The sequence below is a fragment of the Microcaecilia unicolor genome, chromosome 3 (genome assembly GCF_901765095.1).
Source record: "Microcaecilia unicolor chromosome 3, aMicUni1.1, whole genome shotgun sequence".
NCBI classification, from domain to species: domain Eukaryota; kingdom Metazoa; phylum Chordata; class Amphibia; order Gymnophiona; family Siphonopidae; genus Microcaecilia; species Microcaecilia unicolor.
The window spans coordinates 465376641-465395735 of NC_044033.1; the positions used below are offsets into that span (position 1 = coordinate 465376641).

Here is a 19095-nt window from a genome sequence, read left to right on the forward strand (position 1 = left end):
TACCCTCACTTATTGCCCTATCCTTTATCCTCACCTCTTTATTCCCCTACCCTTAATTGTTCTATCTGTCTCATGTCTTATCTAGATTGTAAGCTCTTTGAGCAGGGACTGCCTTTTTGTTTGTATGGTGTGCAGTGCTGCGTATGCCTTATAGCGCTATAGAAATGATAAGTAGTAGTAGTAGCCTAGACTTTTCCTCCAAGGAATATATATTTTCATTATGTCAGGAAGGAAGGAAGACGCAACTCCAGTACTGTTCAACAGGCAGAACTTTTGCAGTCTCTACATTTTCAACAGATGTAGCGAATGCTACATACCTGTAGAAGGTATTCTCCGAGGACAGCAGGCTGATTGTTCTCACTGATGGGTGACGTCCACGGCAGCCCCTCCAATCGGAAACTTCTCTAGCAAAGTCCTTTGCTAGTCCTCGCGCGCCCGCGCGCACCGCGCATGCGCGGCCGTCTTCCCGCCCGAAACCGGCTCGAGCCGGCCAGTCCAGTATGTAGCAAGACAATACACTTCAAGGGAAGACACAACTCCAAAGGGGAGGCGGGCGGGTTTGTGAGAACAATCAGCCTGCTGTCCTCGGAGAATACCTTCTACAGGTATGTAGCATTCGCTTTCTCCGAGGACAAGCAGGCTGCTTGTTCTCACTGATGGGGTATCCCTAGCCCCCAGGCTCACTCAAAACAACAACCATGGTCAATTGGGCCTCGCAACGGCGAGGATATAACTGAGATTGACCTAAAAAATTTACCAACTAACTGAGAGTGCAGCCTGGAACAGAACAAACAGGGCCCTCGGGGGGTGGAGTTGGATCCTAAAGCCCAAACAGGTTCTGAAGAACTGACTGCCCGAACCGACTGTCGCGTCGGGTATCCTGCTGCAGGCAGTAATGAGATGTGAATGTGTGGACAGATGACCACGTCGCAGCTTTGCAAATTTCTTCAATAGAGGCTGACTTCAAGTGGGCTACCGATGCAGCCATGGCTCTAACATTATGAGCCGTGACATGACCCTCAAGAGCCAGCCCCGCCTGGGCGTAAGTGAAGGAAATGCAATCTGCCAGCCAATTGGATATGGTGCGTTTCCCTACAGCCACTCCCCTCCTATTGGGATCAAAAGAAACAAACAATTGGGCGGACTGTCTGTGGGGCTGTGTCCGCTCCAGGTAGAAGGCCAATGCTCTCTTGCAGTCCAATGTGTGCAGCTGACGTTCAGCAGGGCAGGAATGAGGACGGGGAAAGAATGTTGGCAAGACAATTGACTGGTTCAGATGGAACTCCGACACGACCTTTGGCAAGAACTTAGGGTGAGTGCGGAGGACTACTCTGTTATGATGAAATTTGGTGTAAGGGGCCTGGGCTACCAGGGCCTGAAGCTCACTGACTCTACGAGCTGAAGTAACTGCCACCAAGAAAATGACCTTCCAGGTCAAGTACTTCAGATGGCAGGAATTCAGTGGCTCAAAAGGAGGTTTCATCAGCTGGGTGAGAACGACATTGAGATCCCATGACACTGTAGGAGGCTTGACAGGGGGCTTTGACAAAAGCAAACCTCTCATGAAGCAAACAACTAAAGGCTGTCCTGAGATCGGCTTACCTTCCACATGGTAATGGTATGCACTGATTGCGCTAAGGTGAACTCTTACAGAGTTGGTCTTGAGACCAGACTCAGACAAGTGCAGAAGGTATTCAAGCAGGGTCTGTGTAGGACAAGAGCGAGGAGCTAGGGCCTTGCTGTCACACCAGACGGCAAACCTCCTCCACAGAAAGAAGTAACTCCTCTTAGTGGAATCTTTCCTGGAAGCAAGCAAGACGCGGGAGACACCCTCTGACAGACCCAAAGAGGCAAAGTCTACGCTCTCAACATCCAGGCCGTGAGAGCCAGGGACCGGAGGCTGGGATGCAGAAGAGCCCCTTCGTCCTGCGTGATGAGGGTCGGAAAACACTCCAATCTCCACGGTTCTTCGGAGGATAACTCCAGAAGAAGAGGGAACCAGATCTGACGCGGCCAAAAAGGAGCAATCAGAATCATGGTGCCTCGGTCTTGTTTGAGTTTCAACGAAGTCTTCCCCACCAGAGGAATGGGAGGATAAGCATACAGCAGGCCCTCCCCCCAATCCAGGAGGAAGGCATCCGATGCCAGTCTGCCGGGGGCCTGAAGCCTGGAACAGAACTGAGGGACTTTGTGGTTCACTCGAGATGCGAAGAGATCCACCAAGGGGGTGCCCCACGCTTGGAAGATCTGGCGCACCACTCGGGAGTTGAGCGACCACTCGTGAGGTTGCATAATCCTGCTCAACCTGTCGGCCAGACTGTTGTTTACGCCTGCCAGATATGTGGCTTGGAGCACCATGCCGTGATGGCGAGCCCAGAGCCACATGCTGACGGCTTCCTGACACAGGGGGCGAGATCCGGTGCCCCCCTGCTTGTTGACGTAGTACATGGCAACCTGGTTGTCTGTCTGAATTTGGATAATTTGGTGGGACAGCCGATCTCTGAAAGCCTTCAGAGCGTTCCAGATCGCTCGCAACTCCAGGAGATTGATCTGTAGATCGCGTTCCTGGAGGGACCAGCCTCCTTGGGTGTGAAGCCCATCGACATGAGCTCCCCATCCCAGGAGAGACGCATCCGTGGTCAGCACTTTTTGTGGCTGAGGAATTTGGAAAGGACGTCCCAGAGTCAAATTGGGCCAAATCGTCCACCAATACAGGGATTCGAGAAAACTCGTGGACAGGTGGATTACGTCCTCTAGATCCCCAGCAGCCTGGAACCACTGGGAAGCTAGGGTCCATTGAGCAGATCTCATGTGAAGGCGGGCCATGGGAGTCACATGAACTGTGGAGGCCATGTGGCCCAGCAATCTCAACATCTGCCGAGCTGTGATCTGCTGGGACGCTCGCACCCGCGAGACGAGGGACAGCAAGTTGTTGGCTCTCGTCTCTGGGAGATAGGCGCGAGCCGTCCGAGAATCCAGCAGAGCTCCTATGAATTCGAGTCTCTGCACTGGGAGAAGATGGGACTTTGGATAATTTATCACAAACCCCAGTAGCTCCAGGAGGCGAATAGTCATCTGCATGGACTGCAGGGCTCCTGCCTCGGATGTGTTCTTCACCAGCCAATCGTCGAGATATGGGAACACGTGCACCCCCAGCCTGCGAAGTGCCGCTGCTACTACAGCCAGGCACTTTGTGAACACCCTGGGCGCAGAGGCGAGCCCAAAGGGCAGCACACAGTACTGGAAGTGACGTGTGCCCAGTTGAAATCGCAGATACTGTCTGTGAGCTGGCAGTATCGGGATGTGTGTGTAGGCATCCTTCAAGTCCAGAGAGCATAGCCAATCATTTTGCTGAATCATGGGGAGAAGGGTGCCCAGGGAAAGCATCCTGAACTTTTCTTTTACGAGATATTTGTTCAGGGCCCTTAGGTCTAGGATGGGACGCATCTCCCCTGTTTTCTTTTCCACAAGGAAGTACCTGGAATAGAATCCCAGCCCTTCTTGCCCGGATGGCACGGGCTCGACCGCATTGGCGCTGAGAAGGGCGGAGAGTTCCTCTGCAAGTACCTGCTTGTGCTGGAAGCTGTAAGACTGAGCTCCCGGTGGACAATTTGGAGGTTTTGAGGCCAAATTGAGGGTGTATCCTTGCCGGACTATTTGCAGAACCCACTGATCGGAGGTTATGAGAGGCCACCTTTGGTGAAAAGCTTTCAACCTCCCCCCGACCGGCAGGTTGCCCGGCACTGACACTTGGATGTCGGCTATGCTCTGCTGGAGCCAGTCAAAAGCTCGCCCCTTGCTTTTGCTGGGGAGCCGAGGGGCCTTGCTGAGGCGCACGCTGCTGACGAGAGCGAGCGCGCTGGGGCTTAGCCTGGGCCGCAGGCTGTCGAGAAGGAGGATTGTACCTACGCTTACCAGAAGAGTAGGGAACAGTTCTCCTTCCCCCGAAAAATCTTCTACCTGTAGAGGTAGAGGCTGAAGGCTGCCGGCGGGAGAACTTGTCGAATGCGGTGTCCCGCTGGTGGAGATGCTCTACCACCTGCTCGACCTTCTCTCCAAAAATATTGTCCGCACGGCAAGGCGAGTCTGCAATCCGCTGCTGGAGTCTATTCTCCAGGTCGGAGGCACGCAGCCATGAGAGCCTACGCATCACCACACCTTGAGCAGCGGCCCTGGACGCAACATCAAAGGTGTCATACACCCCTCTGGCCAGGAATTTTCTGCACGCCTTCAGCTGCCTGACCACCTCCTGAAAAGGCTTGGCTTGCTCAGGGGGAAGAGCATCAACCAAGCCCGCCAACTGCCGCACATTGTTCCGCATGTCTATGCTCGTGTAGAGCTGGTACGACTGGATTTTGGCCACGAGCATAGAAGAATGGTAGGCCTTCCTCCCAAAGGAGTCTAAGGTTCTAGAGTCTTTGCCCGGGGGCACCGAAGCATGCTCCCTAGAACTCTTAGCCTTCTTTAGGGCCAAATCCACAACTCCAGAGTCATGAGGCAACTGGGTGCGCATCAGCTCTGGGTCCCCATGGATCCGGTACTGGGACTCGATCTTCTTGGGAATGTGGGGATTACTTAGTGGCTTGGTCCAGTTCGCAAGCAATGTCTTTTTTAGGACATGGTGCAAGGGAACAGTGGACGCTTCCTTAGGTGGAGAAGGATAGTCCAGGAGCTCAAACATTTCAGCCCTGGGCTCGTCCTCCACAACCACCGGGAAGGGGATGGCCGTAGACATCTCCCGGACAAAGGAAGCGAAAGACAGACTCTCAGGAGGAGAAAGCTGTCTTTCAGGAGAGGGAGTGGGATCAGAAGGAAGATCCTCAGACTCCTCGTCAGAGAAATATCTGGGGTCTTCCTCTTCCTCCCACGAGGCCTCACCCTCGGTGTCAGACACAAGTTCACGAACCTGTGTCTGCAACCTCGCCCGGCTCGACTCGGTGGAGCCACGTCCACGATGGGGGCGTCGAGAGGTAGACTCCCTCGCCCGCATCGGCGAAGCTCCCTCCGCCAACGTAGTCGGGGAGCCCTCCTGGGAGGTGGCCGCAGTCGGCACCTCGGGGACCTCACCCCGGGCGATGGGCCAGCCGGCGCCACGCTCGACGGTACCGGAGGCGCAAGCACCGCCGGTACTGGAGGGGTAGGGCGCTACAGCTCTCCCAGAATCTCTGGGAGAACGGCCCGGAGGCTCTCGTTCAGAGCGGCTGCAGAGAAAGGCAAAGAGGTCGATGCAGGCGTCGACGTCAGAACCTGTTCCGGGCGAGGAGGCTGTTCCGGGCTGTCCAGAGTGGAGCGCATCGACACCTCCTGAACAGAGGGTGAGCGGTCCTCTCGGTGCCGATGCCTGCTGGGTGCCGACTCCCTCGGCGACCCAGAGCTCTCGGTGCCGACGCGGGGAGGCGACCGGTGTCGATGCTTCTTCGACTTCTTCCGAAGCATGTCACCGGAGCTCCCCGGCACCGACGAGGAGGACGTAGAATCCAGCCGTCGCTTCCTCGGGGCCGAGGCCGAAGGAGGTCGGTCTCGGGGGGGCTGTACCGCAGGAGCCCTCAGGGTAGGAGGAGACCCACCCGAAGGCTCACCGCCACCAGCAGGGGAATGGACAGCCCTCACCTGCACTCCTGACGATGCACCACCGTCCGACGACATCAGCAGACGAGGTCCCGGTACCACCGACGTCGATGCAGTCACCCCATACCTTGGCGCCGATGCAGAGGCCCGATGCCTCGATGCACTCGATGCAGGGGCGGCCGAGGAAGATGGTCTGGACGCTGACGACGTCGATGCACTCGAAGATCCCGGTGCCGATGCCGACGAAGAGCCCGAGAACAACACGTTCCACTGGGCTAATCTCGCTACCTGAGTCCGCCTTTGAAGCAGGGAACACAGACTACAGTTCTGAGGGCGGTGCTCGGCCCCCAGACACTGAAGACACGACGAGTGTCGATCAGTGAGCGAGATAACCCGGGCGCACTGGGTGCACTTCTTGAAGCCGCTGGAAGGCTTCGATGTCATGGGCGGAAAAATCACGCCGGCGAAATCAAAATCCGAAATGACGGAAAAAGAGCACCAAAAACTTTTAAGGGAGAAAATCTCGACCGAGGCCGAAAAGAGGCCTACCCCGACGACGAAAGAAAACTTATCGGGGCAAAAAGCTGGAAGTACGGGAAGGGGTTAACACGAAACCCGGGGGGGGGGTTTCCGGAGCACTTCCCGACACTTTTAAAGACTTTTCCGAAGAAAAACACGTCAAAAACAAATTTGGACGCGCGAGGTCGACTTTCCGGGGCTCGACACGGCGAAAACACGACCGTACCGAGTGCGGACAAAAGAAGACTGGCCGGCTCGAGCCGGTTTCGGGCGGGAAGACGGCCGCGCATGCGCGGTGCGCGCGGGCGCGCGAGGACTAGCAAAGGACTTTGCTAGAGAAGTTTCCGATTGGAGGGGCTGCCGTGGACGTCACCCATCAGTGAGAACAAGCAGCCTGCTTGTCCTCGGAGAACTTAATTTAGCAGTATAAGATAATTGACGTATGATGCTCTAAAGGACTGGTGTTCATTAATATATCTAAAAAACAGAAAACCCTACATATTTTCTGGAACAACAGTTGTTATTCCCATTAAACCATATGAGGTATGGGATTGTGATGCAATAAATAAGACTACAAAAATAATTGCCTTTGTTGATCTTTTAGATTCAGGACTTTAAAGACTATTTTTTAAAAAACTTTTGTTACCAAAGGACTGAAACGCATTATAATATAGCTATTTCTATGCTGCGGATGAATAAGCAATTTCTGCAGGGCCATTCCCTTCCAGAAAAAAAGGCACTTCAGAGAAATTATCAGCAAGTACTGTTTATCATAATTAACACTTCTGTGCTAATTGCTACCAAACACAAACTGTCTTTTTCTTATACTGCATAGCTACAGAACTCTGTGATCGTCTATCTACTTTTAACAATAGGAAGTCAGGTCTGCCCAGCAAACTAAGAACAGATTGTTCTCTGACATGGACACACTGCCAAAGATTCTTCATCTATCTTAACAAGAGCATACTTTGGCCCAGTAAAACAAAGATCCTCATACATCTCAATATTTTTGAGAAGAAGAGACTAAAGTGGAGGAGTGGCCTAGTGGTTTAGCACTGGTCTTTTTTTTATTATTACATTTGTACCCCGCGCTTTCCCACTCATAGCAGGCTCTTGATATCCAGAGGTGGCTGGTTCAAATCCTGCTGCTGCTGCTCCTTGTGATCTTGGGCAAGTCACTTAACCCACCATTGCCTCAGGTAGAAACTTCAATTGTGAGCCCTCTAAGGACAGGGAAATATCTAGTGTACCTGAATGTAACTTACCTTGAGCTAATACAGAAAAAGCTGTGAACAAAAATCCAAATAAATAAAGCCTCCACTCAAGAACCATCTCATTGATGGGTGTTAATTGAGAACTCTCCCATAGGGGCTATGCTGAACTCAAGATTACCTCTACTTCAGGAAGCAGGTGAAGGCCTCACTCTTCTTCCAAGCCTATGTAATACATGTGGTGGCTGACTAACCACTCTCTGTACTTCTGGACTAGCTTGCCACACACCCTATAACTAAGATCAGTCCCTCACACCTTATTCAAATGTATATATAATTTGTCTTCAACTTAGCCACGCATATATTTATCCCAATGACTTTGCCCTTTGGCTGCATATACTACTACTACTTAACATTTCTAGAGCGCTACTAGGGTTACGCAGCGCTGTACAGTTTAACAAAGAAGGACAGTCCCTGCTCGAAGGAGCTTACAATCTAAAGGATGAAATGTCAAGTTGGGGCAGTCAAGATTTCCTGAATAGAGGTGTAGTGGTTAGGTGCTGAAGGCGACATTGAAGAGGTGGGCTTTGAGCAAGGATTTGAAGATGGGCAGGGAGGGGGCATATCAAGATGTTTCATTGAATCATACTGACTTTATGAGTATCATATCAATCTAACTGCTATGTTGATATGTTCTACCACTAACACCCTATTTTGCCTATTAAGATGCTTTATTGTGTATTCTAATTAGCACACTATGCAATAACGCAGCAAATTCTATATATGGCACCAAAAAAATCAGCATATTGTCACCTAATTGCTAATATTCAATGGCAGATAACCAGTTATCTCTGCTAAATATTGCTAGTTAGCACCTTGTGCATAGCCGGTTATATCGCGTGACTTATCCAGTTAGGAACCAATATTTAACGCCTAATCAGATATGTTTAGTGGCAAAATTGGACTGCATAAATAGCTGTCCTATTTTTAACTGCTAAAAAGTTAGCCGGTTAGCGTTGAATATCAGCATAACTGGTTAACTCTTTAGCGGTTAAAAAACCCTCTGGATCTTCATTAGATATCCAGGTTTAACGATGATGGCAGAGAGCAAAAACACTGCCTTCCGCCATTTGAATATCAGGCCCCATATTTTTAGAATAAGAGATGGTAAAATTTGGGGATTAACAGTAATTTCTTCTTCACATGTCCTTAGAAAATTATTGTAGTGGAAAAATTGCTACTAAATAGAAGTTTAGGGATTAGCAAATTCATTGCTAAAATTAACATAATAGCCAGAAATATTTCTAAGATGGAAAAAAAAGCGCTGAGCACATAACTTGTATTAGATTTGAATGATCTTATTCACAAACATATATTAGTGATTTTAACACATATATTCCATGTTAATAACACAAAACCTAATCAAACACAATGGGATTTATGATTAATAATGTGTTTTCTATATTTGTGAATAGGGTTTTAATTTTCCTCATATTCAATAAAGGCATTCAGTGACAACAGCCACCACATTAAGCTGATACATATACTGAGAGTGACTTATTAGGAAAGGAATGGTAGACAAAAATGAGAATGTTATAATGCCTTTGTATCGCTCCATGGTGTGACTGCACCTCGAATACTGTGTGCAATTCTGGTCACCACATCTCAAAAAAGATACAACAGAATTACAAAAAGGTACAGAAAAGGGTGAAGAAAATGATAAAGAGGATAGGATTACTTCCCAAAGAAGACTGAAGCGGCTAGTGCTCTTCAGCTTGGAGAAGTGACGGCTGAGGGGAGATATGATAGAGGTCTATAAAATACTGAGTGGAGTGGAACAGGTAGATGTGAATCACTTGGAGGACTAGGGGGCACACAGTGATGTTACTAAATAGTAAATTTAAAACAAACCAGAGAAAATATTTCTTTACTCAACATATAATCAAACTCTGGAATTCATTACCAGAGAATGTGGTAAAAGCAGTTAGTTGAGCAGATTACGATACTCCACATTATGTATTAGAGCAGCGGGGTGATCAATTAGTGTCCGAAAAACAGGGACAATGTACGGGCTCTTGATGAAGCCAAGTAAGGCGAAACAGACAGCTCCATTGAGCCAAGAAGAGCCTTAGTTAAAAAGACAAGTATTGGTTTGCTTTGTATGAACATTGAATTAAATGAAAGTGAAAATATTATTGCAGTTTATGAATATACGGTGATTGCAAGCACATCAATGGATGATAAAGCATATAAGTTAAGGGTTTTTTTTTTTTACCAATGATGGTATATTTGTAAGGTTTCTCAAGGTACCTTACAGATAGAGCCGTGAGAGCCACAGAGGTCCCCCCCCCCCCCCCAGTAAAATATGGTGAACATTGAGAACAGTTGGAACACTTGGATTTATTACAAATTGTGGTATTTAGTATATTACTTATAAATCCTTGTATCCATCACTATATGATATTGATAGTATTATTCAACAGCCAATTTAAAATGTTCAATATATAAAAAGGGTCAATGTAATCTATATGCAAAAAAGAAAAGAAAAAATATGTTCTAAACCGTCAAAATAAAACAGTGTCATATCATTTTAGAAACTTCTCCATTTATGGAGTGAAACTATTGATAATTCTTCAGAAAACCAAAAGAACAATGTATTGAGGTCAACAAGATTTAAAAAAAAACATGCATTAAAACTTGACAAGGAAAGTATGTATAATATCAACACGTAAGCAGAACTAGTTATCATCCAGAGCAATGCAAGTGAAGATACTGGTGAGCAGAAGAATTGTTTCCATTTGGTTCAAAATATATTGTGCTATTGTCAAAAAATATAAAACTCACCAAAGCCTACCTCATCAAAATATAATATTTTATAAAATCAATATAGAGAAAAAGTGATATATTATAAAATAAATTTTAAAAAAACTGAAGCCCAAATGACTAACATACCTAAAGGGGCAGAATGGAATATTTGCACAACAGAAGAGCCACACAACCTCAGTAATGCCTGTTGCTATCTTGTTATCTATAAAAACAAATGTCAGTGCTAATGTTACAATATCCTTTTAAAGCAGGTCTATATATTTTCTCATTGTATAGCTACCAATTATGAAGGTTCATGCATTTAGAGGTCCTTTTACCAAGCTGCACTAAAAAGGTGGCTGGCGATGCTGTCAGCGCATGTGTTTTCCATGCATAGTGGCCACTTTCAGTACGGAAGTAAAATGACGCCTTGACATATTTTTTTGTAATGGCAACACACTAATTTCCACATTAGCACATGACTATCACTGCTGGAGCCCTTATCACCATCTATTTAGGAGGCGGTAAGAGCTGCCAAACTACTCCCGTGCTAATCAGGTAGCGCGAAGTAATGTGTCAGTGCTAGAGAATGACACGGGGACGGGAACCCATGGTAACCACGGGGATGGGGACAGGGACAGATCCCACAGGGATGGGGTGAACACAGGAACAGATCCAGCAGGGATGGGGACAGATCCAACAGGGATGGGGTGGGGATGGGGACAGAGCCCATGAGGACAGGAACACACTTTGTCCCTGTGTCACTTTCTACTTTGAAATCTGTTATGAACTGGGCTGTTATTTATGTTTGATTGATGCAGGCAACAATATTTTTATTTTTTGGAAAAACGAGCAAACGTGCTGGTCACAGTTAGCTAAATTTGCATGGGGGGATCCTGTACATCCTGCTATCAGCACATCTTTTAAGAAGACATCTTCTATTGTAGGAGGGACTGTAGAAGACAGGAGAGCTAGACTGAATCCTGGGATTGTTGATGACTTCTTATTCATCCACAGATTAAAAACTCATAACAGAGCTTCATAGGGCATATTTCTCCCCTCTAGTGCATACAGATCGGGTAGTATTTTGTACCCCTGGACATTTTAAAAAAGTGTATCAGGATTCCTTGAGGTAGGAGAAGTCAGCTATTGTTGGGATTGGAAGGGTAGAGGGTGGTGGTGGTGGTGGGAGGGTTATTATAGCTGCTCATTGTTATTGTTTTCTATTTGTAATTTATACACAACACTTGCACAGCACTGACTCAGTGCTACCTGATTAGTGCAGGCATGCATACTCTCCACCCATGGGAATACCTCCCACAATAGAAAATAAAAATATTTTCCAGCGTGGGATTCACACTTGCTAAGCAGAAAACATTTGTGGAACACCTCAGCGTCTCCCGCGGTAGTGTTCTTTTAGTACATGGTAGATCTGTGTTAGGCTTATCATGCCTTAGTTAAAGGGCTCCTAAGTCCTAACATAAGATCATAAACTTACTGGGGCAGACCACTGGTTCATCAAGCCCAGTATCCTATTTCTAGCACTGGCCAATCCAGATTGCAAGTGCCTGGCAAGATCCAAAAACAGTACAATACATTTTATGCTGCCTATCTTAGAATTAAGCGGTGGATTTTCCCCAAGTTCATCTTAATAATGGCTTATGAACTTTCTTTTAGGAAGTTTTCAAAACATTGGTTAAACCCCATTAAGCTAACTGCATGGAAGCAATTCTAAATATTCACATATAAAGTGTGCACATAAATATGCACTTTCCAAATATATGCAAAACACGATTACACCTGCGCTCAGCACAAACTCTGCCCTTGAGCACATCTTCATATGGGTCGCATAAAAGTCCATACCTTGTTGGCACTGCACATACTTTTAAATGCATTACCCCAAGGATAATTTTATAAAAGATGCTGTATGAGCCCTTTTACATGCATAAAAAGTCTTTTTTATATGTGTAAAATTCTTTGATAAGATTACCCCTATAGCAATTAACCATTACATGGTAATGCTGTAGACTTTGAAAACTATTAATAATCAAGGGTACATTTCTCACAGATTACATTATTTCTGACAGAAAAGTCATTTGAGAAGAGTGTCCCTCGATGTTTGAGCTTATTTCAAGCTTTGCAATATCAGTAGCAATTCCAATCTGGCCAAACCTATTTATTTTCCTAGGCACAGCTCAAACTGATCCATAAATACTTACTGTCCTATATGTCTTTGACAGGTATTATATTAAATTATATTATTAGTCATCCTAACCTTTCCTGGACTGGAATTTAAAAAGAGATTTCTACAAAAAATATTGATTTATTGTGAAGTATCAATGTGTAGGACTTTAATCATTGTCCAACAGGAAAGGTACAAAAAAGTTATACCTTTGTTCCAGAATCTGTGGTCTTGCTTAGCAAAATAAATAAAAAGGAAGAATTGTACTTTTTATACTTTTTAACAGAGAGTGACAAATAATAATTGGAGACAATATACTAGGAAAAGACAGAGAATCCCAAGCAATATCACTGATTAATCCTGGTCAACAAGGCCTCAAATCATCCAAATGTATTACTTAAAAATAATTTTGGATAAAATTTGTCAGCTTGGGAGAATACAAATATTTACAGACTACTAAGTGGTGTCAGACATGCCAATAATTGACATTTATACACATAAGTGCTACTGTAGGTGCTATTTTTAAAAAATCTAGTCCTAATTCGCTTATTCTATATGAGGCATGGCAAGTAGCGCACATTAAATTATGAAATGGGCCAATCAGTGATAATAATTAGAAGATAACTAATGATCATCACTAATTGGCAAAAATTGGAATTTACGTTTGCTTCTTTTTAGATGTATTCTAAAAAGAGGCGAGAGTAAATTCCAACACACATAGCTGAAAAGGGGGCATGGCCATGGGAGAAGTGTGAAGGTGTCGAGGGTGTCAATCACATTTACGTATGTTATTATAAAATTCAGGGGAACAGGCTGTACATTTAGGCACAGGCTTTTACACTGTTCCCTCCACTCACTAAGGAGGCTTTGAGGTCAGGAATAGCCTAATAGTTAGTGCAGCGGGCTTTGATCCTGACAACCTGGGTTCAATTCCCATTGCAGCTCCTTGTGACCTTGGGCAAGTCACTTATCCCTTTAGTGTCCAATGTTCCCATCAATCTGTTCCCATATTGCTTATTATGGGAACATTGGACACTAAAGGGTTTAATCATCTGTTGTCCCAGGTACAAAAAATGTAGACTAAGAAACCCTCTAGGGATGGAGAAAGTACCTATATATAATGTGCATAGCATTGCATATATCTAGTAGCACTATAGAAATGATTATTAGTAGTAGTGTTCTGTGGTATGAATGGCTGTGCCTATATATATGCGTGTTCCCCCAGCCTATGTGCTATTCTATAAACCACATCTTAGTGTAGACGGGGTTTATAGAATAGCGCTAGGTGCATTATTCCAGCACGCTTACTTTTTGGACACCATATATAGAATCTGGCTCTTAGCATGTAACTGTGAGGGGTTCACATGTGGGCAGTGCAGGGGCAAGCTATGGGTATGTCACCAAGCGATGCACGCAACTTACAGAATATTATCAGTTATGCATATTTCATGGTGCACATAGACACACTGACTTACACCAGTCATTGAATTGGGTTATGTGAGCACACCTACTCTTTGGTGCACCAATGTGGCTTTGTGCTACTATTCAATAATGTCTAAGGTGTGCCTAAGTTCCATTATAGAATTTGCGCCAAGTGTGCCCTATTGCAGAGCCTACATCTTGGTGTCAAGGTATAAAAACTGCCCCGTACTATACTTTCCCACAAATTTTTGACACACCTCCTTACAATCCAGCTAAAAGTAAACCTGGAGGACGTAATAGGGCAGTTCAGCAAACTGAAGAGTAGCAAATCTCCTGGACCGGATGGTATTCATCCTAGAGTACTGATAGAACTGAAAAATGAGCTTGCGGAGCTATTGTTAGTGATATGCAATTTATCCTTAAAATTGAGCATGGTACCGGAAGATTGGAGGGTGGCCAATGTAACGCCGATTTTTAAAAAAGGTTCAAGGGGAGATCCGGGAAATTATAGACCAGTGAGTCTGACATCGGTGCCGGGGAAAATGGTAGAGGCTATTATTAAAAACAAAATTACAGAGCACATCCAAGGACATGGATTACTGAGATCAAGTCAGCACAGCTTTTGTGTGGGGAAATCTTGCCTGACCAATTTACTTCAATTCTTTGAAGGAGTAAACAAACATGTGGACAAAGGGGAGCCGGTCGATATTGTATATCTGGATTTTCAAAAGGCATTTGACAAGGTACCTCATGAAAGGCTACAGAGGAAATTGGAGGGTCATGGGATAGGAGTAAATGTCATATTGTGGATTAAAAACTGGTTGAAGGATAGGAAACATAGAGGGGCATAATTGAACAAAAACGTCTATCTCCATGGGCGTTTATCTCCGAGAACGGGTCCGTGAAGGGGCAAACCGAACCGTATTTTCGAAAAAAATAGACGTCCATGTTTTATTCGACAATTTGTGAGCTGGGCGTTTTTGTTTTTCAGTGATAATGGAAAATGAAAGCGCCCAGCTCAAAAACGAATAAATCCAAGGCATTTGTTAGTGGGAGGGGCCAGGAGTCGTAGTGCACTGGTCCCCCTCACATGCCAGGACACCAACCGGGCACCCTAGGGGGCACTTTTACAAAAACAAAAAAAAAGGTAAAAGAGCTCCCAGGTGCATAGCACCCTTCCCTTGGGTGTTGAGCCCCCCAAATGCCCCTCAAAACCCACCGCCCACAAGTCTACACCATTACTATAGCCCTAAGGGGTGAAGGGGGGCACCTACATGTGGGTACAGTGGGTTTGGGGGGGGCGGTTTGGAGGGCTCCCATTTACCAGCACAAGTGTAACATGTGGGGGGGATGGGCCTGGGTCCACCTGCCTGAAGTCCACTGCACCCCCTAATAACTGCTCCAGTGACCTGCATACTGCTGCCAGGGAGGTGGGTATGACATTTGAGGGTGAAAATAAAATTTGTGAAACGGCATATTTTGTGGTGGGAGGGGGTTTGTGGCCACTGGGGGAGTCAGGGGAGGTCATCCCCGATTCCCTCCAGTGGTCATCTGGTCATTTAGGGCACTTTTTGGGGCCTTATTCATGGAAAAACAGGGTCCAGGAAAAGTGCCCTAAATTCTCACTAAAAACGCATATTTTTCTTCCATTATCGGCAAAAGGCGCCCATCTCTGACCGCCCGATAACCACGCCCCAGTTCTGCCTTCACCACGCCTTCGACACGCCCCCATCAACTTTGTCCGCATCCGCGACGGAGTGCAGTTGAAAACGTCCAAATTCGGCTTTCGATTATACTGCTTTATTTGTTTTTGTGAGATAAACGTCTACCTCCCGATTTGCGTCGCAATATAGACGTTTTTCTTTTTCAATTATAAGCTGGATAGTAACATATAGTAACATAGTAGATGATGGCAGAAAAAGACCTGCACGGTCCATCTAGTCTACCAAACAAGATAAACTCATATGTGCTACTCCGTGTGTATACCTTACCTTCATTTGTATCTGCCATTTTCAGGACACAGATCGTAGAAGTCTTGCCCAGAACTAGCCCTATTTTCAGGACACAGACCGTAGACGTCTTGCCCAGAAATAGCCCCACCACCCAAACACCAGCCCCACCTCCCAAACTCGGCTAAGCTTCTGAGGATCAATTCCTTCTGCACAGGATTCCTTTATGTTTATCCCACGCATGCTTGAATTCCGCTACCGTTTTCATCTCCACCACCTTCCGCGGGAGGGCATTCCAAGTATCTACCACTCTCTCCATGAAAAAATACTTCCTGACATTTTTCTTGAGTCTGCCCCCCTTCACTCTCATATTATGTCCTCTCAGAGAGTGGGGTTAAATGGGCAGTATTCACAATGGAGAAGGGTAGCTAGTGGGGTTCCTCAGGGGTCTGTGCTAGGACCAATGCTTTTTAATATGTTTATAAATGATTTAGAGATGGGAGAAACTAGCGAGGTAATTAAATTTGCTGATGACACAAAGTTATTCAAAGTCGTTAACTCGCGACATGATTGTGAAAAATTACAGAAGGACCTTATGAGACTGGGAGACTGGGTGGCTAATGGCAGATGGCGTTTAATGTGAGCAAGTGCAAGGTGATGCATGTGGGAAAAAAGAACCCGAATTATAGCTACGTCATGCAAGGTTCCACGTTAGGAGTTATGGACCAAGAAAGGGATCTGGGTGTTGTCGTCGATAATACACTGAAACCTTCTGCTCAGTGTGCTCCTGTGGCTAGGAAAGCGAATAGAATGTTGGGTATTATTAGGAAAGGTATGGAAAACAGGTGTGAGGATGTTATAATGCCGTTGTATCACTCCATGGTGCAACCGCACCTTGAGTATTGTGTTAAATTCTGGTCGCCGCCTCTCAAGAAAGATGTAGTAGAATTGGAAAAGGTGCAGCGAAGGGCGACTAAAAGGATAGCAGGGATGGGACATAGTAGATGACGGCAGAAAAAGACCTGCATGGTCCATCCAGTCTGCCCATAGGGACGACTTCCCTATGAAGAAAGACTAAGGAGGCTAGGGCTTTTCAGTTTGGAGAAGAGACTGCTGAGGGGAGACATGATAGAGGCGTATAAAATAATGACTGGAGTGGAACAGGTGGATGTGAAGCGTCTGTTCATGCTTTCCAAAAATACTAGGACTAGGGGGCATGAGATGAAACTACAATGTAGTAAATTTAAAACAAATTGGAGAAAATGTTTCTTCACCCAATGCATAATTAAATTCTGGAATTCGTTGCCGGAGAATGTGGTGAAGGCGGTTAGCTTAGTAGAGTTTAAAAAGGGGTTAGACGGTTTCCTAAAAAACAAGTCCATAAACCACTACTAAATGGACTTGGTAAAAATCCACAATTCCAGGAATAACATGTATAGAATGTTTGCATGTTTGGGAAGCTCACCAGGTGCCCTTGGCTTGGATTGGCCTCTGTCATGGACAGGATGCTGGGCTCGATGGACCCTTGGTCTTTTCCCAGTGTGGCATTACTTATGGACTTATGTACTTCTGTACTTATGCTATAGAAAATCTAGCATGCTTTCAGCTGGTAAAAAGAGGACATTTTTAGATGTTATTTTGCCAGCACAAATAGCTATTTACCAAGGGAAATTGCTTTGATGAGTGTTCTACTAATGTCAGAATACACTGTTATCTGTGATTTAATAGAAATGTCCAAAAGGATCTGCGAGTATATGCTACCATCTAGTTTTTCTAAGGATCTCATGCAAAAAAAAAGGCATATGAGATGATAGGAGTTCTATTTAGTACCTCCATCATTCACAGTGAAAAAAGTTGAAACCACTATAAAAAGAGAAGTGAAAACTATCCCATATCTCAATCATCATATTACAGCTTTTTGTAACATAGGCAGTGAATAATTATCAAGATGCAGGCCGCTACAGTATGCATGACCAGAGTACAAACAGCTCAGTGTGAAATTTACACCGGAGAAACAATGATCAATAATGCTCCATTTTTCATTCAGTTCACAAATACATTGTTAAACTTCTAGCATACTTAATTACAATCGGGATGATGTCTGAAAGGGCGACTTTCATAATAAGTTGACAGTTTTCTGCAGTGTTCAAATTATAATAGACAGTTTTAGCATCATAATGGGAAAAGTGAAGGAACAGAAAGTACAGCTGATATGGATGCAAACAATAAGCTAATCAGATGATTAGTGATGCAAGCCACACAGATCTTTTGTTACCCTCCAGTGACCTCAAGTCTTACATCCGCTCCCAATACATAATTGATTTGTTATCTAATGCTGCACTACACATTTTGTTTTGATATTATGTTCTATATTTTATATGCAATGTAATGTAGTTTACGTGGGAGTGAATTTTCCCCCTAAGCTGTGTGGTATGACCTCTAATAAAAGTAATACAGTAACCAGAGAGGGAAGAACACAAATAGCAAACAAAAAGAGAAAAGCCCAGCTGGGCCTTCAAGACTGAGACTACAGGCGTTAGACAGGAGCTTTCACTATCAGAAATTTGGGAAGTTACATACTCGTCAAGAGGACTTGTGTGTTTTTTTTTAATGAACTCCCTGCTTGTGTAATTTTATACGGGAAATTTGGACCCCTGAGGCAGGCGTTGTTGACACCAAAACATGGCCCGTGTCGGGTCTAATAAGAGTAAGAAAGGGGATAAGACACAGTATTTATTATTTTAGATATAGGGTTAGATTCTGCAAACGGTGCTCTGAGTCGGGTGCCGTTTATAGAATAGCATTTGGTGCTGGGATTCGCGCCTGATTTTGGATACAAGGATTTACACCACCTGAAACCTTTACACCTAAATTAGGTGCAGATCTGCCTTATTCTGTAACACTGCATCAAATTCAAGGAACATCCCTGGTCTGTCCATGTCCCTCCCATGGCTACACTACCTTTTCAGATCTGACATAAAAATTTATGCGTACATCTTTATAGAATTGTGACTATAAAGATGTGCATGCAAATTCAAATTGTTGACAATTAGCAGAGCCCAATTATCAGTGCTAATTGGCTCACTATGGAATTAAATTGCACATGCATATTAGGCATACACCTAAATTTGCATTGTAATTTTGAGCATCTTATATAGAATTAGGGGAATTATGTCATATTGTATTATTGCATTTTTATTGAGGTCATTTTTCAGTCTCACTGCAACTACATATGCCTAAATAGATAAGTTATCTGTTTAAAATTAGATGAATTTTCAGTAAGTCAAAAACACAGCGTATCAATATATACAGTTACACCTCATATTTATGCACTGCCAGTAAATGAATGTGTTATCTATTTAGCAGCTGAATTTTGCCCCAGAATAACTTTATGTATAAATCATCTTTATTCAACCAGATGGTATAAACAAATACACTT

At 45.0% G+C, this 19095-nt stretch overlaps 1 protein-coding gene across 2 annotated transcripts in view; it reads right to left on the reverse strand.

Moving 5' to 3' along the window:
• KHDRBS2 (KH RNA binding domain containing, signal transduction associated 2) overlaps nucleotides 1-19095 on the reverse strand; it is an 852627-nt gene that overhangs the window by 85870 nt on the left and 747662 nt on the right. The window contains exon 8 of one of the 2 annotated variants that reach the window (XM_030198995.1): nucleotides 16249-16265. The exons of the other annotated variant lie outside the window; for it this stretch is intronic. Within the exon in view, the coding sequence (XP_030054855.1) occupies nucleotides 16249-16265 (17 nt within the window). The remainder of the gene's footprint in view (nucleotides 1-16248; nucleotides 16266-19095) is intronic. 2 annotated transcript variants of the gene reach the window in all.